General features: G+C 38.8%; 1 protein-coding gene across 2 annotated transcripts in view; it reads right to left on the bottom strand.

Annotated features, from left to right (window-relative positions):
- ROR1 (receptor tyrosine kinase like orphan receptor 1) overlaps positions 1-21038 on the bottom strand; it is a 239296-nt gene that overhangs the window by 63405 nt on the left and 154853 nt on the right. The window contains exons 1-2 of one of the 2 annotated variants that reach the window (XM_060773664.2): positions 8980-9062; positions 6839-6919 (exon numbers count right to left, since the gene is read on the bottom strand). In XM_060773664.2, the coding sequence (XP_060629647.2) occupies positions 6839-6919; positions 8980-8992 (94 nt within the window). In that variant the 5' untranslated portion in view covers positions 8993-9062. Of the gene's footprint in view, positions 1-6838; positions 6920-8979; positions 9063-21038 lie in introns of those variants that run through there. The other variant, XM_060773663.2, reaches the window with a different exon arrangement.

Genomic DNA, 21038 nt, shown 5'->3' on the forward strand with positions numbered 1-21038 from the left:
TTATTTAGTATCAAAAGAATTAGATAAATTAGTATAAAACTGATCAAAATAGAGGAGCATGGAAATAGAAGGGGGACACGGAAAGAGCCTCCTCAATGACTGAGTAAATACAGGTGTCACCTGAACAACGTTTCTTGTAACCTGCTAATCTTTCCAAACACAAAAACGTTGCTTTAAAACATTTTCCTTAATGTTTAAGCATGATTCTAAGAAAGCAAACCTAAGCATATTTATGAAGAACTATCTCCACGATATACAGTACAGCATCTTTGTAGGTAATTTGCTGTGCTTCCAGATAGCATCAAAATGCAGGTTTAAAAAGTGAGGCAAAAAATAATGGGACCTGACAGCAAGTCCAAATACAGATCTTTCAGTCCCAGGAAATGCGTCCACACCATCCTCATGCCTTCCTTTGAAGCACATTTTACAAGTCCGCAAGATGGAGGGAGGATGGGGGACATCCGGCAGAAGTTTTTTTTTTAAAGTCTCTCCAAGATTTACTGGACCTTATATGCACTCATGCAGAGATCTTGATGTACACACAAGCAGATTTCTGATCTCTCTCTTTACCCAATTATAAATTCAAGCTCTGTTTAATATTATAAACATTAGAACAAAGGAATGGTTGTATAGACTTCTAATTGTAATTGCTTTCCAATTCTGCTTCCGTTTAGCCACCCATGTCTCTGTGGTTCAATTTGTCGACAGCCCGATCAGCTGTTTCAGGTTCTTAAAACACATGCGCTGGAACAATCCATGCAGGGGGATCGGAAGGAAATCATGTATTTTGCATGACTGCAGGGATATACAGTCACATGATGCACATTCTTTGACCAGAATCAAATGCACCTTTCAAACACATACTTTTCTGCGGTTAACCCGCCCACACTTTCCCTAAACGTAATTCCCACCCCCTTTTTATCTCAGTTTCTTCCAGGTTTTTAGGCATGTGTAGAAGGGCCCCTATTTAGACCCTGAAACCAGTTCAAGCAGATGGGATATTATTCTATGCATGTATAACTAATGAAGATTACTAACTAAAGAGGATTATTCTTAGATAAGTGCATAGAATCCTGCCTTTAAGGAACGGGGATCGAAAGCTATGAACAAAATCACTATTTCATCATCAGAGTAGGGAAATATAAATCTATTTATGATCACTAAAAGCCTCTATAGTTTTAAGGAAAATATTACAATGTCTTCCCTATCTTTTAACTGGGGAAAAACCCTTTATCTTTGTGAAAGGGAGAGAAACCAATTGCAACAATCAACTCCACAGCATTAGTTTGTTGAAGAGTCTTTTCCTGCTGAGTTTGAACTAGAAATCATAGGACCCCAACAATTACGACTGTAATTTCATAGTATGGAGTTGTTATATCCTATAGGTGAGTAAGACTCTGTAGCATTGGCTTCGAGGATTAGAAGGCTTGGATCTAACAAAAAAAAAAGCTGTGAAAGGGAGGGAGACAAGTTTATTAAAACCATTTGAGGCTTTGCAAGAATTTCATGTGAATGTCACTCAAAAAGGTTTTTAATGTCTTTTCAGTATTTGCCAGGAATGATTACAAAACCCATATGGCTTTTGAAGTGAGTTATTTGGACATGTCTGCTAATCAGTAATGCTATTATCAAGAAAACAAACTGTGTTGTCTTTAAAGCTGAGAAGTCTTGTGGCTCACTTATCCTATAGAGCATAGCTCTGCAATTTCTATACCAATTACATGCAAAGTTATAGGCACAGTAATCTGGTTTTGGTGAGGTTACTCTGAAAATCTGTGTTTGTGGTATATATAGATAGTTGGCTCTCCATATCTGCAGATTTGATTTTTACAGATTTGATTGAAATATTCTTTCTAGAAACATCTAGATTCCCCAGTGTTACTCTATGGTCAACTTCTGCCAGATATTGATCACAGAGCCATGCTGCATGACCTACAGGTTTTTTGGGGGTTTTTTTTGGTTTTTTTTTAGTGAGAACACATCTCTAGGAATCTCTGGGTCCTACAGTATGATCTGATAGAAGCTGACCACAGAGTTGTATTGGTCTCATTTTTAAAAATAGCAAATTTGTTATTTGTGGTTTTATACTTTTGTGGGGGTTCTGTTTCCCTAACCCGAGTGAATGCAGAGGGCCGACTGTAATAAGAAAAACATAATACTGTTAAAAACAATAGTAAGGAAACTAGCCAGCTGCTTATCACACTGAGTTGCAAATGATATAATTTCTAAATGCAATAATAAAAAATAATAATGAAAACTTTATTTATATTCCACTCTGTTTCCCTGACGGGACTCAGGGTGGATTCCGAACATAAAAGGCAAACATTCAATGCCTGAACATAACAACAACGCACCCATAATAACGAAAATTGACAACCCACTAATTTAAATGGACCACCTCTTCTCCAGTGTCTATATCTATCAGATGTATTGGGCTGTAGATTCCATAATCCTTAGCCAACACTGCTGAGGCTGATGGAAATTGTAAGTAAATACATATTTAAGGCCCTTCTTAGGAGCACCTATAATGCAGAAGTGACCAGGTTAAAAGGGGGGGGGGGGGAGCGGATACATGACACTAGTAGTAAATCCATGCCTATTCAGTGCCACAGACAAAGACATGTGTTAAAAAGGTCCACTTATATCCTGATTCTAGCAGAAAAATGTGCATATTCGTATCACTGTATATTCCTGCACTCACGAAAAACACGTGATTTTTGCTTTTAAAAAGCCTGAAACAGCTGATCAGCTGATTGGGCTGTGAAACGGACATGCAGCTGGTTTAAAGGAAGCATAAATGGAGACCAATTAGAACTCTCTGAAACTCTTTATTTTAAACTTTAGAATATTAAACAGAGCTTGAATAAACAATTGGGGAAGAGAGAAATCTAGTTGAAGTTTTTTCTAAAAAAAATTCTTTGTTATTTGCTGAACCACATATGTGCACATGCAAATCTGCTTACATTTATATTAAGATATTTGCATGTGCATAATAAAACAAACAAAAACCTTAAAAAAACAAAAACCTTCCTCAGGATGTCCCCCATTCACCCTCCATCTTGTTCCGATACAGAGGAAGCCGTGAGTACGGTGGGGGACCCAACCCGGGACTGACAGGTCTGTGTAGGGACCTGCAGTCAAACCCCAGGATATTTTAACCGCTATTTAAAACCTGGATTTTGGCACTATCTAGAAGCGCCCTTAGAGGTTGCTAGTTTGGAAAAGGTCTATAGCAGGAGTAACTTTTCTGAATCTCTAGATCAGTATTATTATTATTATTATTATTATCATCATCATCATCATCATCATCATCATCATTATTAATCTATTGTATTATATATTATCTGAACATTGCCTATTACTTCATCACACTAGAGAATGAATCTACTTTAAATCTGGTTTCTACCTCCTGCAGAATTCTGGGGTTTGTAGTAGTTTAGTGAGGCTGTTAAAGGCTCCTTCCTAAACAAAAAAACCACAGAATTCTGCAGGAGGCAGCAACCGGATTTAAAGGAGATTCATTCTCTAGTGTGATGAGATCACTAGTGGCTGTTTTAGAAGTTTACAAAAATCTGTTATGCCGTGTTTACAATGGATTCTGCAGAAGATGCTTCAGCTAAACTTCATAAAGAGAAAAATCAGTCTGTTTAGCAAACCTTGCAAATGCTGATTTGTTATCAGTAAATGTTTGATTTGTATACCTACTGTATATACCCGGGTCATGTAAAAAATTATTGGTCCGAAAGGGGTTGCGAATGGAAAAGTTTAAGAAGGCCTAATCTTGATCTTGTTAGATTTTAATTACCATGAGCCGTAGCCAACCTGGCCAGTAAGTCATAAAGGTCCATGAAACATACAGCCTAAAATGCCTGATACATTCCCCATTCTGGTCTACAATAAAGCTGGGCTAGTGATCTACTTCCAATACTTATTGCAACTTCTTGCTAATCCCCTGAACCATACAACCTTTAAAAATTGGAATATTGGTGGAATCAAGCTTTTCTCTCAATTAAGTTAAAATGTATTTGAAGGCTTGTAATGGCAAAACAAACAAAACAAGCTTCTGTTAAAAATGAAAAGAAAAAAATGAGAATACAGTGGAACAAAACAATGCAAAAAAGTCTTTTTAGAAGTGATCTTTAAAAAAATTAGTGCAGTATTTGTTTCTTTTACAAGTTTTGGTGAGAAACCACCACCTCTCTGCCCCATCAATTGCTGCTTTCAACAGGTCTTCACGGGTGGTTGCGTCTCTTTTAAATTTCATTTCCTGTTAGAAAGGATAAACAGGCACTGTTTAATGCTGCCAATTTAGTTTATTTAATAAAAAACTGAAAGTTAAATGTGTCTCTGTTGGTAGACAGTCACTGGAGAAGTACTTGCGGGAGAGCGGGTAGATAAATAGTAAAAAACAAATCCATTCAGGTTTATGATATTTTAACAAGAACATGGAAAATATATTTAATGCAAGACTGAAAAATGTGCATGTGAGAGGGAGGGGGGTAATTTCTGAAAAGTGGCAGGAACTGTGAAGGCCACTGAATAGGGACATCTGCTTAATTGGGAGAGCTGGCTGGGAAACAACTTCACATGAGGCATTTAACAAGCTTAAAATACCGTTTATATGGATGGTTCTGAGACCACATGCCAGCTCTTGGGGAAAACAGGTGGAAGTTGATTTCTTTGAGCTGTATGTTTCTACGACCTACATATTTCTCAAAGCGAAGATATGTGGCTATGCCTTATTACCTTGCATTGCACACTAAATTCAAGATTCATGTCTTCTAGTGCTTAGAAGGTCAACAAGGTACTGAAAGCTCCATCTTGTTTTTGCGCACCCTTAAATTGTTTCAGACTTACAGCAACCCTGAACCTACCCTACAATTTTCTTGGCAATATTTATTGGGAAAAGGTTGATGTGTGATGCTTGAATGTTGAACTAGATCTCTAGGAAATCAAGTTGCAAAACCCTACTTGGCCCTGTAAAGCACAGGGTGACTTTGAGCAAGTCACGCTTTCACAGCCCAAGATGGCAATGACAAAAGTCCTCTAAATAAATCCTGCCAGGAAAACTCCATGATAGGGTTGCTATAAGTCAGAATCAACTTGAAAGCATACAATGTTCTCACTGATCCGAAACAGAAACCATACTGGGTTCGACAGCCATGCCATCTTCCCAGAATTACATTTTCCAATCCCACTAGATAAATCATTACATTGACCATGAAGTCATACCTTCAAACAGCTCTGAACACAGAAATTCAATTAATTTGATTTTGGAAAGTAAACAAAATTAGTCTTGCTTAATACTTGGGATAAAAGAACACAAGGTAAAATCCTGCTTGAAACTCTAGAGAGCCTCTGTTATGCTGACTTAGAAGGGAGCTTCCAGTATTTATTCCTATACTAAGTGGGGAAAGTGAGAAGGCCCACAGTTCAAACAATGTTTCTTGATCTGATTTACAAGTAGTAGAAGTAAAAAATCACTGGAGATGGAGGGATATTGGAATACTTAGTATAAACCATGCCAGATTACACACAGCTGAATTAGACTGGGTATATGTTTGGAGTGGAAAGGTGAGCAATTCAGATAAAACCAGTCCTCTATCCTAATCCTAACCTATCTTCCAACCAACTGTACTTTAGCACCTTAACACCAGCTGCATATCTTCCATATAAAGTTTATTATAATTCTTTCTAATGTTGCTCCCATGCTCCCCTCACTCCCAGAGCCAAGAAAACTGAACTTCAGCTAAAGCATTCCAGCATTGTAGGCACAAGAATAATTCTAGCAAAGTGCATATAATCCACCACAGATTTGCTGTTCTTTGATAGGTATCTCACAATTTCTCTTAACTTCTCTAAAAAAAGTCACAAAACCAAGAGGTGTGTTGGAGCATAATGTTGCCTCTTATTGAGAGAGGGAGGGAGGGAGGGAGGGAGGGAGGGAGAGAGGGAGGGAGGCATGGGAGCGGTGGGGGACGGGACAAGAGTGGCCAATGAAATTAATCTTTTAGCATATTCTGGTACTAGAAAATGCCTTGTTTTCAAACTATGTTCTCCCTACTTTCGCATACTGGTACCGATAGTTGGAAATTGTTAAATTTTACTATAAAAATGTGCTCATCAAAAATAAGATTTTGATGAGTAAACAATAAAGTAATGAGAAGGAAAATCTTGCTCCAGAGAACCTACATTTTTATGAAGTCATTCCAATAAATGATATACTATCAGTAAGACTGAGGAACATGAAAGATCAACCACCTAAAATTCCAGTCATTTCAAAGGGGAGATCTGATGTGGACAACTGTAACTGCAATGGCTAGAACTGCATGCACAAAAAATGCCTTCCATGATGCATGTAAGGTTTCAGAGCAACACAGTGACATTTTTGTGTCTATATGAGCATGAGAGAGTGAAAATATTCAGAGCCCTATATGACTGCTGTCACAGATGTTAAAACAGTTTTCATTCCTCTTCCTGACCAAAAACCGTTGGCCTCCAAATTTCATAGCAAAATGTTCAGGCAAAGCAACGCAGGCTGAAGTGTGTGAATATTGAATCCAGATTCCAAGAGCCACAAGATGAAATGTCAAGTAGGTCATAAACTGCTATAATTCACATCTTGACATTTAAAAAAAAACACCATGTGGAACGTGTTACCTGAAGTAAAAAGGGGAGTCCCCACATTCTTCAGAAATTCACAGACTGAATATCAAATGGTTGCCTTTGGAAAGCTTAACTCCCCCTCCACAAACAGAGTTGAAGATGACCAATTACAAAAGAAAGAAGTCCCAATTTTGGCTTTTAAAAATCCAGAATGGTACATTTCTTCATTTACCTTTGTCCAGGTCACTTGACATGTTCCATGACGGTGTAGGTATTAAATTAGCAGCGGCAGCAACAGCAGATGTATTTGTTCCTAAATGGACAAGAGAAGGGGTGGGGGAGAAATATAAAGAGTTAATACACAGGCATCTTATAGACTAGGTAATATGAGATTACAATGGTATTTCTAACTAGAGGTGAGCGGTGATGTTTTAGAAAATGCTAGTTATTAAGATCTTCTGAGCACTCTGTATTATCAACACTTAAAAGCTGTGTCAGGGGAACGCCTTGGGGGGAGGGTGTCAGACTTGTCCATGGTTTGGAGAACACGGGAGAAAGAGGAGAGACCAAGAAACAATGCCTTTTTGGGGGGTGGCGGGGGAGGTCTTTCCTTGTCCCCTTCTGACTCTGGCTTTTGCAACACCATGTCCAATGGGATCGTCAAAAGTTTGCTTACTGTTTGTTGTCTTTTGGGAATAGAATAACAAAACCATTACTCTTAAAATAGCATTTAGGTTTTGTGTTCTGTTTTTGTAGAATTGTCCCCCTCCGTATTCTATAACGTTTGCAAATACTAGGAATGTTCTTAACCATAAGACTGTCCTGTTAAAAAGGGGTGAGTCATAATGATTATGACATTCTATATCAGTGAAAGCTAAAAGAACACCTAGACTACAATATTTCAGGGTACTAACCAAATAATTCAACAATTTTTGAGGGGCAGGAAAAGATGTCACCATCTCACTCAACAGAGCATGCATTGCAGAATAAAATAGTACAATGCGATGACCCCACCCCCACCAATATCTGTAGGGAATATGCCCCTGATCCTAACTCTATCCCTAAGGATGTGAGCCCACAAAGCTCTCTCTTCCTTCATCTACTGCTATTGCCTGGGAGTTTTGTACGATGCAGGTTTGAGGGGGAAAAGATTAGAATTTTGTTTTTTTAAAGCTGAGATACATTGGATTTTATTAAGATCTTTATACTCTGAGACTGACTTTTTAAAAACACAGTCTGGAAACCGATGTTCTATGGAATGTTTCCACTACAAGTTATCACATAGGTACCCTGGACAACCTAGAAACATGCCATAGCAACACTTGGGAGACCTAGTAAATTCTTAGGGATGACATATTATAGGCATTGCAAAAGACAGAGGCAGATGGGGACAAGGAAAGACCACAGGTACCAGTCCTGCAGGTACTGGTGTGTGTGTGTGTGTGTGTGTGTGTCATACTGTATTTAAAACAAATTGCTAATACAAAGTATAGTAAAAAAGTTTAAAAAGCATTATTCATAATCAAGTAATGCATTAACATCATTACTTTGAAAACATTAAACAATTAAAATACATAGAACACAAATTGCATTTAAAAACCCCCACATCCATTACACATTCTTCTGTCTCAACCAGTTAAAGACTTGATGACCCGTTTAAATAGGGCAATCGGTACCGGGTTGCTGTGAGTTTTCCGGGTTCCTTTGAGTTTTCTAGGAACTTAGCTATACTGACTGGAAAATTCACAGCAACCCAGTGATTCTGGCCATGAAAGCCTTCAACAATACATTGAACATGTCTACAAAGAAAAAGTGTTCCAAGACACACAAAGATTGGAAAAACTATGGACAATCAGTACTGTTGCATTATCTAGATGGAGGCCAAAAGGTGGCGCTAGACAAAGAACAATCGTCCATTTTATGGAGGGAGCGGTGTTTGAAGGATTAAAACCATTTGCCCCTGAGCTCTTGTTATTCCCCCCCCCACCCACCCACCCATGTCGCCTTATGAAATGGGAAGTGGGGAGGGGAATAACCAACAAAAATGGGGAAAAATTGTTTTCCTCCTTCAGCTCCCTCCACCATAAAATGGACTATCCTCATTGCCTGCCTGTTGTGCTTTTACTGGAGGCATCCAAACGCTGTCGGAGCTAAAAGCAAATTAATTTGGAAAAAACTACCGTTATTCTGAATTAATTAAATATTCAATTAGATCAAGGCCTTCCTAAAAGTCCTGGGTCTAATGGGGTATTGGGTGAGTCCCCACAGCCACCTCACATGTTTTGAGTTCTTGGAACCCAAAAGTGCAAGATGACATCCACCCCTCCCCCCCAAGTCCCCCAAAACCACAGTTAAAGGTTTTTAAAAACTTACCAGGTCCCACCATTAAGCTGCTCTGCTCTGTGAGTCCTCCTGGTGACCAGGGGAAAAAAATCACTCCTCCCCCGCCCCCTGTCTCTTGGCACATCATTTCAACATGCCAGGAAGACTCACGGAGCAGCTTAATGGTGACCCAGTAGGTTTTTAAAATTTTAAGGTTTTTTTTGGGGGGGGGGGGTTGCCTTCCTGGTAGTTACATGGGGAAACCCCCATGAGGAAAGCCTGGGTTTGGGGGGGGGGGGTGTGGGGACTTAAACGCACGCCAAAGTGAGTTTATTAAACATGCACCGAAGCAGGTTTTAAAAACCCACTTTGGCACACGTTTAAGTTAGGTCTGGTAGTGCCCTGACCTGCATTCCACAAGTTTCAGGCTGTTACATCATCTACTAGTACATCATTAATAGAACAGCAAATGTTTGAAAGAAAAACACGTCTATATCATATTGTTTGTGCAACTTTTTTTCGGTGCAGCCAAACAAAATATTTTGCGTGGGCTTGAAGAATTAGCCAGATAACACTATGCAGATATAGTAAATGACGTTTATTCTATTTCTATTTTTAAATGTTAGGTTTTAACAAAATCATATGTTGGCATAAAGTCAGTACATCAATGTACATTAGCAACACTTCCTTCTCCCCCCCAACCGTCTCTCTTTTTCACACACAAATATAGAAACCCAGAATTTTTCTCTCCAGTTCACCTGGTCAAAGGTCTGGTGAGTGTTTCCAGTATAAACACAGAACTCAAAAACTACCACAAACTAGAAGGCATTAGAAGGCATGTTTTCATGGACTCTGAATCATGAATATAAGAAAGAACTTTAAAAGGATGCTTATTTCTTTCATTTTAGCTCAACTCCTTTTTGTATTTCCTTTTGCAGCAAACCTTGACTTATTGCACTTGTCATTTATTAATTCCATACATGTAGTGCTTCCAACTTGACATATTTTTATACTAATGTCCAATAATGAAAATCATCTCATTAAATTTGAGGTCGGGCAGTTTAGTATTATAGGTCAGTCAAGAGGGCTACAGATTGGGAATCTCTTATTTTCAACTTCATATATACATTGCATTTACAATCTCCTGAAAAAAATTAACTATTTCAATGTGTTTATTTACTTTGCTTTTCAGTGCATTAACATCTTATTAGATACCAATGCAAATGGATAAGGAGTCAAACTAGTAGACATAAATTATTATAGTTTTAATTGGTTTTTATATGGATTTTATTATGTGATATTAAATGTTTTTTATTGATATTATGTATGTATGTTTATGGCATTTAATTGTTGCCAATCTGTACACCACCCTGAGTCGCCTTCGGGCTGAAAGAGTAGGATAAAAATGCTGTAAATAAATAAATAAATACCGATATTAATACATGTGTAAATACATGGAGATGCTGCACCATACGGGATAGTGTAGCATTATAATTATTTTTGTATCTTGAACTTTTATATATAGTTGGTCCTCCGTATCCACAGATTCTGCATCTATGGAATCAACTATCTACAGTTTGAAAACATCTATATCTATAAATTTCCTACTGGCGTCCAACGGGGAAGCAAAACTCTAAAACCCCTCCACAAAACTCCACCAAAATTGCCATGCCCCAAGGACAACCCACTAGGTACAAACTAATCCAGTCAGAAATCAAAACAACACAACCACACACAGAAAAAATGGCAAAACAACTGAGCATGCACACTGGCGCAAAGTCCCCAGCGCACGCGCAGACATGGCCGAACGGCCAACGCACTTCCCTCCCTCCCTCGCCCCGCCCGAACACGTCACCGCACTTCCCCACGGCACACACACACACACAAAGAACGCAATCTCCCCCCGCCCCCTTCCCTCCACCCCCTCCTTCATCTTACTCCTCCCACGCTGCCTCCAAGCCCCGCTCCGCACACTCCAAGCCTTGCCGCGCCGCATCCCCACTGGAAAGACACGCCCCCTCCCTTCGCCCCCACCCCTTCCCTCCCTGAGACACTCCTGGAAGGAAAGGGGTGGGGCGAAGGGAGGGGGCGTGTCTAACCGGAGAGGGAGGGAGGAGGGAAGGAGTGAGTCACAGAGGAAAGGGGTGGGGCAAAGGGAGGGGGCATGTCTTCAAAGACATGCCCCCTCCCTTCACCCCACCCCTTTCCTTCCAGGAGTCAATCAGGGAGGGAAGGGGTGGGGTGAAGGGAGGGGGCGTGTCTTTCCGGAGGGGGTGGGAGGAAGGAAGGAGTGACTCAGGGAGGGAAGGGGTGGGGCGACTTTGAAGACACAATGATGGATCCGGACCAAAGCATTCAATACGCCCAAATATCCACACAGATGGAGTTTGAGGGAAATAGACCTTGACATTTGGGAGTTGTAGTCACTGGGATTCAGAGTTCACCAAGACTCAAAGAGCATCCTGAACCCCACCAACGACAGAATTGGGGCAAACATGCCACATTGAACCCCCATGACCAACAGAAGATACTCAAGTTTACACACAAGCATAAAGAAGGGGGAGGAAGGAGGGATGCCAGAGAGAGAGAGAGAGAGGGGAAAGGAAGGAGTGTGAGAGAGGGAAAGAGGGAAAGAGGGCGAGTGAAGGAAGGAAGAGAGGCCAGGCAGAGACTTCAAAACTCTTACTAAAGGCCACAGCAACGCGTGGCAGGGCACAGCTAGTTTTTTATAAATCCAAAAAGCAAATGGAACCTGAGCATTCACGGATTTTGGCATCAATGGGACTCCTGGAATTAAACTCCAGTGGATACCAAAAGCCCACTTTATTATAGCAAAGATGCTCTCTCTCTCTCTCTCTTAATTAGAAGTGAAAGCAACATATTTTATCCTGATGACATTGCTGTATCAAACTGTGTATTACATTGGCTTTCTTAGACAAAAGTCTAGTTCTCCTGTAGTGACAGTGATTGTCACTACAGTGACAACTCAGTTGGAGCCTTAACATTAATCAAAACAAAAGTGGTGCCCTTTCATCACCCACCACTAGATAAGCCACTCAAATGAGTCATCTCTCTGAGACTATAAAGAAGATTATTCCTCTGGAGAGACAAATGAAAGGGGTTTATTGATCTTTGTTTTCAGACCTTGGTTTCTTTGTTTTATGGAGAAGCTAAGACAGAGCTGCAGTTCATGAAAAAAAAAATCAAGAGCCTTGAATGAGATAAGTTTGTTTGAGAGGGAGAAGAGAAAGGGGGAAATCATTCCATCACTAAATGCCTCCACCCAAACCTTTAATTCTTCCTTCTTTTCTCTCGATGTATCAAAAACTCATAATCATGGAATTATTTTTAAAAGTTGAGAAAGACATGGAGTGGCTGTCACGGTCCTTTGAAAGTTTCCATATCATTCATCACATGTGAAAACTAAAACAGTACCCAACTTCGTGGTAGAGATTGTTCATGGATGATGATAGATGGAAATCCTAAAATCTGCCTTATAATACTACTACTACTACTACTACTACTACTACTACTACTAATAATAATAATAATAATAACTTTATTTATATTCCACTCTATCTCCCCAAAGGGACTCAGGGTGGATTCCAAACATAAAAGGCAAACATACAATGTTTGAATACAACAACAATACATCCATGCTAACAAAATGTATACAACTCAACATATAAATACAAATTATAACTTTACAAACTAAAATTAAATTAAAAAGCCACAAAGCAATGACAGTGAACACAATTGCATACAATTATGTATTCAATTAATTCACAAAGCATGTCCACTGGGATGCTCACTATACAGCATTTTATAATGTCTTCTCCCTCCAATTCAAAAATCCAGATAAACAGGATACAATTGAAACATTGATTTCAATGTAGGTGAAGGTAGTTAAGGTTCTTGACATTCTTGAAGAAGCTGTAACAACCTAATTGTCCTAAAATGGCCACTGCATGGAGAATATTACTATTGTGGTAACTTGTCCAAAATCTAATAAAACAAAATCAGTATTTGGATTTTTTGCCTAAAACAAAAACAAAACTAATCTATCACACCAGGGTTTTCACCATTTATGATGAACACCCACAATAAGGTTATATTTTGCTTAGGCTTTTGTTTCAGACTGGAATTTTTAACCCAAGAATGAGAACACACACAGAGCAGTGAGGCTTTCAAAGCATACAAGCCACTTCAAAATGGGAATAAACTTGGGGATGTGTTGACTGGATAAACTCTGTCAGTCACTCATTCTTGAAAGTCGGTGAGAGAATGAAGAGGAACTTGGCAAAACAGTATTGTTTTTAAAAACTCACTGCCATTTCCTTAATCCGCACCAGGTGTGAAGATATTAAAAATGGTCAGATGGGATATTAGCAAGCTAGTCATAGACTACAAGTGGTATATCTTTGCTCAATATTAATGCTTGTCTCGTGTATCCCACAGCTATGGCTTCCACCTCTCTTTGACAGGGTGAAGTGTGGGAATAATCATTCCTTCAAAAGAATGCAAGTTTTAGAGCCAGTTGTATCACACTTCAGTTTAAATTCAATTCTATTTATGAGTTTTAAAGGAATTGCAGACAGACCAGATATCTATGAAAGCCAATAGGCTGCCTCTTCTGAAACATCTCCAATATTCAATTGTAGTCATTGCTATTGTTGTTATGTGCTGTTTAGTAAACTCTGACTTATGGAAATCCTAAGATAAATCTATCAGGGGTTTTCTTGGCACCATTTGTTCAGTGGGGAATTTGCCTTTTCTTCTCTCTGTGATTTGGCCAAGGTCAACAAGATTTCCATGGCTGAAAGAGAATTTTTATAAAATGATGTATCAATGGTATATTACTCCTGAAAAGATTTCTAAGATGTCTAAAGAGGTTTCCAACACTTGGTGGAATTGTAAACAACAGGTGGGGTATTTCTACCGTATGTGGTGGACATGTAAACAAGTCAAGAAATACTGGATTCAAAGATCCAGAACGTTTTGGGGGGAAATATCCAGTGAAGACCTGAGACTTTTTTTACTTGTTCTGACTGATATAAATGACTATGACAGACCGTTGCAATATGTGATCACAGTAACCAGATCACTCTACGCACAGAAATGGAAGAACTCAGGAGCACCAACAATAGACAATTGGATGATAAAAACGATGGACGTGGCAGAGATGGAGAAAATAACCTGTTACTAAAAGAAAGGATATTAGATTTTTTTTGTTGAAAAACTAGAACTTTTGTGAATTTTTGTATAAGGAAGATAAGGATTTGCCAGTTTTGAGTTTTGGAGAATAATTTCAGTATTGGGGGAGGGTCGAGAAAGGAATCAACATTGAGAGGCCTAGAGCAGTGATTCTCAACCTTTGGGTTCCCAGATGTTTTGATCTTCAACTCCCAGAAATCCTAACAGGTGGTAAACTGGCTGGGGTTTCTGGAAGTTGTAGGCCAAAATATCTGGGGATCCACAGGTTGGAAACCACTAGCCTAGAGGATGAAGCTTATGTTGATTTCTTTTGGATAGGTGAAGATAGATCTGAGGTCATCTTCTTTTTCTTTTCTTCTTTCTTTTTGTTTTCTTTTTTTTTCTTGGGTTTTTTGGTCTTTTTGCTCTATAGTTCTTTTTTTAATTCACTTTTCCGACTTTTAATGTAACTTTAAAAATAAAGTTAAAAGAAAAACAAGCAAAAAACAGATTTCCATGGCTGGGTAGATACTGGAACCCTGGTCTCTAGAAATGCAGTCCAATATTCAAACCACTACAATACAATGGCCCCAAATCTCATCATTAAGTAAAGGCAAAAGAAAAGAATTGCGGCGAACAATGTTGAAAGCAGACAGACAGCTTAATCCTTCTCTCTTTACCTTTCTGGCTATTGGCGAAAAATATTATTGCCTCTCCTACCAAATGGCTAATATGGAAATTACCCTTTCACAACACTTTCTCAAGTACATAAACTGTATCCAGAACATACACAAAATGCATATACTGGTAAATTATGGGTCCATATACAAAAGCTTATTGCTGTGAATGGTTAATCCATGAAGAACAAGTTTGGGGAAAGCATGACCCATGGGCCACATGCAGACCCAAAACTCTTTTTGGTGGCCTTTGGTTCTCCTAACAAACATCCATAAGTACTAAGAGCCCAAGGTTTTTTTAAGGTTAATTTTTCAGTCAAAAATTTCCTGAAGGGGTCAAAACTATCTCACAATGAAAAGAGCTGCTCTCTCTGATACACCCACAGCCTCTAAACAGGTTGCAAATAAAACCAAAAATGACATCACATTGCTTCCAGTTTCAGTCTAGCAGGGAGATTTGAATAGCCAGGCAGCAAGTGGGGGAAAATGACCCTCACCTCCAGAGCAAATGCCACCCTTGATGCAGAATATGAAAGTTACTGAACAAAATGCAGACTATCAGCTGTTAAAAGGATTTAAAATAAAATACGAATGATTAGATATATAATATTCATAAACTGAACAGAAAATGTACTCTTGTAAATACATATCTTCAAGTGGAATCCCAACACCTGACTGCCTTACTGGGATTTCTTGGCAAGATTTGTTCAAAGGAATTCTGCCACTGCAAATCTGAGAGAATATGTGCAAGATTGTGTGCCTTGCCCAAGTAGGTTTCCATAATGGAGCAGTGATCCAAACTCTGGTGTTTAGAGGAAATAATTGGCAAAAGCACCTCTGAAAATTCTTTGCTCAAGAAAACCCTGTGAAATGAATGGGGTTGCCGTAAGTTGGCAGGCGACTTGAAGGCACACGTGTTTTGTTTTTTTAGAATAAAGTACATACTTGTGCCATTTCAGTCCTTTAGGAATGTGCTACCTAACACAGCAAGCCTTCCTCCTTGTGCTGCCTGAGGCAAGGAACTGCTCCTCTTGAATTTCTAAAACAAGAGAAGGGCTTAAAAGTGGATGTGTTGTTTCAAAGATATTTGCAACAGGATTCGAGACTTATTCTCTCTTACTCCTCAGAAGAAAGAATGTTAAAGTCTCATATGCCACAAGAGGTGACAACTAAATCTTTTAAACACACAAACAGGGCTTGGTGAATATAGCAGATAATTAGTTTCAAATAAGCATGTATACTAACAAAACATCAGTAATTCCAAAGCTCAAACATGATCACCAGCAGCGGGGAAGAAGACTGCCACACAAATGACATAATTCTACCTTATTTCAGCTTCTTTCCCACTTAAGTTCTCTGTTCTCTTTGCTCTTTTTGCTCTGGAAAGTTTGACAGCACTTTGAGGAAGACTGGGCATGGAGATGTAGAACTATCCCTGTGACAGATATTAGTCCATTGAAAGAGGGACAATACAGAATATAGCCCAAACATTTGCTTTTCCTCAGTGCATTAGTTATTTCATTTACATTTAACTGTTTCTAATATAGTCAGTGTGAAGACAGACCCACTCATATAGTGACAGGGAAAAGTGCTCCTGAAACATAAAGATGTGCAGATTATATATCTAGGCTTTTTCCTTATGCTCCCAAACATGATGATACAACTACAACTCGAGTTTGAGACTCCCGTCCTGCAATTGAGGAAACCAGCCTTTCCCAATCTGATACATTCCAGATGTTCTGAACTATGACCCCCAGCTAGTTGGTGGTGGGAGACATTGGCAAGAACATCTGGATAGCAGTGATTTCACACATTTTGCAGGAACTGGAAACAGCTGAGAAATGAGAACCAACTGGACCAAGCTTCAATTTGGCTGCAACTCTGATTTGTAACCAAGTTCAATTGGCCATAGGTTTGAGACATGTTTCCAGTTAACAGCATTGGGTCTTGGCTGAAATGTCAGAAAAATAAATGATTAAACTCTAATACAGTCCTATTCATTAGTCCATGTAAAAGTAAAAATACATAAAAGAGTACTTAAAATTCAGAGATTATGAATTATATGCTCAATCCTTGGTCAGACTGTTTCACTGTAAATACTCACAGGTTTCAGTCTAAGCCAGTAGTTCTCAACTGGTGAGCACTTGGTGTTTTGGCCTACAACTCCCAGAAATCCCAGCCAGTTGTTGGAAGCTATAAACTACAGCTCCCAACAGGGTTTTCTCTACAGTGATGCTATGGTTCTAGAACTATTTTAATACATGATTTTGCAGCTCTGTTGTTTTATTTTATAGTTTTTTAAATTGACAATGTATCATTCTGATAACTGTCAACATATCTACTGTCTGGCTTTGAGGAATGCAACCAAAGCATGGTCTTACTGTGGCCTAAACACAATTGTTAGTCTTAATGAGACATCATCATATCATAATTCGTGATCACTTGTGTCAGAGTCGGAAAGCTTTCAGAGCGTAGGGTCTTGGCGGTGGATACGTAAGTTACTGTGGACACCTATTCTTGACCTGCATGTAATTCCACAGTGAGGGCATTGGTTTCAGTTGGAAGGCTGTCCCGGTCAGGGTTGGCTTGATGCAACTTCCTCTTGACGCACTTCTTCCTTTTGCCCTCCTTTCATAGAATCATAAAATCATAGTTGGAAGAGACCTTGTGGGCCATCCAGTCCAACCCCCTGCCAAGAAGCAGGAAAATCATATTCAAAGCACCCCTAACAGATGGCTATCCACCCTCTGTTTAAAAACCTCCAAAGAAGGAGCCTCCATCAAATTGGTGCCTCTTCGAATTCCACAGCACTGTTGGTAACAGCTGACCTCCAGTTAGAGCGTTCAAGGGCCAGGGCTTCCCAGTTCTCAGTGACTATGCCACAGTTTGTAAGGCTAGCTTTAAGCCCATTTTAAAATCTCTTTTCCTGTCCACCAACCTTCCATTTTCCATTCAGTTTTCCATTCAGTATACTCCTTCTCTTGATGAGAAAGAGTATACTGAATCAATGGAACTTGTGCAAGTTTTAATTTGCCAAGTTCCAATTGAATTAGTGGCCCTTCTTTAATCCCGACTACAAATTAGATTGAGCCTTATACTCATCTGCAAGAAAGGAAAGACTGGAAAACAAACGGTGGAATGCTTTCTTGGCATATCCATAATATGCTGTGCCAACTGGGATACATAAGGTGCCATAACTAAAGAGCTTTAAAAAGAACCTAAAACTCATTTATTTTCTACTACTGCTTGCCCCCCCCCCCCCCAACAGCTTCCCCTCAAAGGATTGCTGGATGGATGGATATAGATGGGGTGGGTAGGGTGGCAATATAATTTTTGATATACATTTATTCTTCAGTGGACCAGTTGTTTTTGTCTTATGGCTTATTCTTAAGCTAGTTCTAGAATTATAGTTTTAGTGTTTCAGAAATTTATTGTTTGTGTCTTGGATCCTTCTTTATTAGTAGCTGCCTTCAGAAGATTTTTATGCCACAAGAATATGTTAAATAAAATTCAAAATACATAATTTCATTGCATTTTGTTACATTGCTCATGACTAAAAATGATTTAAAATCCAACAATGCAAGTGCTGTTTTTAAAATAAACTGATATTCCCCAAAATATTGGGACTGGCAAAGGAAAGAACAGCTGCAATTGCATTCAAGGAACAGAAGAGAATCATGCCAATATACAGAATTCAGGGAAGTTGTGGTGAGAAAACTGATGTTCTACCTGAATGATTCATTCTTAAGCCAAAAGGAGAAGCCTACGTGCCAATCCAACCAAGGCAGTTTCCAGTGGTGAGAGGTGAGTGAATCATAAGTGGAAATTTGATCAAAAGTACTTCAGGGCAGATCTGTTCTTCTTATCATACCAAAGCCACTGCTTGTTCTTGCCTGATTTGTAGCTAAGAGACTTGTGGCTGCGAGCACCTTAGCTATTTAAGTATTTTTAAAATGAGAAAAAAAAACAATTTTGACATTTATTCTTGTAAGCAATATAAATGATAGATTTCCGCCTTTCACTAAACAAATTCATGAAATATATTAGTCTATAGAAACTAAGAAGTCCCTTCCTTTTTAGGGTGTCATCTAAAACAGGTCTGAAACAAGTTAAATTAATGTAGATATCAATTAATACTTTTTATGTAGTTCAACTTTCAACAACCTCATGAATGTGGTTAGGAAATTGCAGATTCAACAAATTTAAAACAAAAATCATATTCAGCACTATTCTGTATGGAGATGTGCCTCCTACTTTCTCGGTGTCAGAGTGAGTCCTCAGCCTGCCACTGCTTACTTCATCCTTCCAGGGGCATTGTTATGGAAGGACAGAATGAAAACATTGTTTGCCTCAATAAGAACTTTGCCCCCAATGGGATTTTCCTTCATTCTCCAAATTTCTAGTAATGCAATTGTCTAAAATTCCAATTAGAAATTCAATTCAGGCATCTAAAGAAAAGGGCCAGGTAAAGTTAGAATGGAAATGTGAACAAGGAAAATAGAAAAGTTCTAGATGTGAACCCATTATCCATATTTTACTTTCTACAATACTATAAACTTGGGGACTGTAGGAAAATTTCAATGGAGGGGTGAAATTCATTCTGAGAGCGATATCTTCATTCCAGTAGCTATAGCCCTTGCTCACAATCACATGGGCTCCCCAAGGTGCAGCCAAACCACCAGTCCATTTCTTCAACATGCTATTTGTGTGTATGCAGTGACAGTGTAATGGGCTGTGAATCAGACAACAATATTGTCTTACCTTCTATAATGCACCCACTTCTGTTTTGTTTTTCAGCTGAGGGATAATTTTGGCATGCCCTGTAGCCCCAAGAGCTGCAAATCACTCGGTGGAGTTGCCCAGGCCTGCTTCAGTCAAATACAGTCCTGCCACTGCTAAAGAAGTATGTTGCGGAGAAGATGTGGCTGACCACCTTCCACCCCCAGGGCTCACACTTGAACCACAAAGGGCTCAAAATATTGGTAGGAGATGAAAATGGCCATAGGCAAGACTTCAACCTGGGCTTGGGAAAATAATTCTGGACTACAATTTCCGGATTCCTTGAGAAAATATCAAAAGTGTTAACACTGCCCAGATCCATAAGCTCAGTCTATTTGTTCCACCTATTTTAAGATTAATGTACAATATGAGCAGCTCCCTTTATTTTGGATTCTAATTTGATTTCCAACTATTTCAAACAGGGGTAGCCCACAATTTGGCAGTTTAAAAGCAACATGAACTGAGAAAAGCCATCTGGGGAACTATTAACTCTTGTCATCTCCGTTTAGAATGCAATACTTCTAAGTCAAAGTAAAAATAAATAAATTGATGTTTCCCAGAAAAGCACGGGGCACAAAGAGCTACTTAGTACCATTCCACTGGAAATTGTAGTTAAATGTTTAAAATGTGAAATAAAAAATCTTGAAATATAAAATACTTAGACCAAAGACTTGGGAACTCTTTTGAGCTCTTCATGCACCAGACACTAATCTTAGTTTTACAGAAATAAAAGACAAACCGAATCTATGTATCCATTGGGAACTTGGAACCAACTGCACGGTCCTTTGAAACTCAGCCAAATACCTACTTTATACATGTTTCATGAAATATATAAAGAAAAATTATTCTTGACTAATGAGACACAATCATAATTAAATATAACTTGGCAGTAAGCCAAATAAGTAATACTCAAATATACTTCCAAAGGGAAGTTGGCCAATATCTAACTAACTTTAGAATATCTAACTTTATTAATTTATTGGATGTGCGTAGCATGAATTTCCCATGTTCAACTTGATAATTGTACCTAAAACCAAAATGTTTACAAGTTCAGGAATGCTTTTGCTCCTGACCAAAATGGTTTTAAAAAGAGATGTTATTTATGATTTTAAACAGAGCTTTTACCATTGTTAAAAACAAAGCACAGACCACAATCTAATGAATGCTATTTTTCACTGGCTGAGCAGGGAAGGTTTTTAAAATATATATACTTCTTTTTGAATAGTCTTCAAAAGGACATGACAACTGGATTTATACCAGCTGAATCTTATAACATGCTTTGAGAAGGTCACCTTTCCACATGGAGTCATATGAAAAGGTTAGAAGGGTATTAAAACAGTGTGAAAGGAAGAACAGTTACTTTAACCATTTGTCTATCAATGGCCTTGGACAGCATTTTTTTTCAAGTTCTTTAGCCATCACATATATTTACATAGAGAGTGATGAACAAGAATAAGATGC

Source organism: Anolis sagrei, chromosome 4 (genome assembly GCF_037176765.1).
Source record: "Anolis sagrei isolate rAnoSag1 chromosome 4, rAnoSag1.mat, whole genome shotgun sequence".
Classification (NCBI taxonomy): Eukaryota; Metazoa; Chordata; class Lepidosauria; order Squamata; family Dactyloidae; genus Anolis; species Anolis sagrei.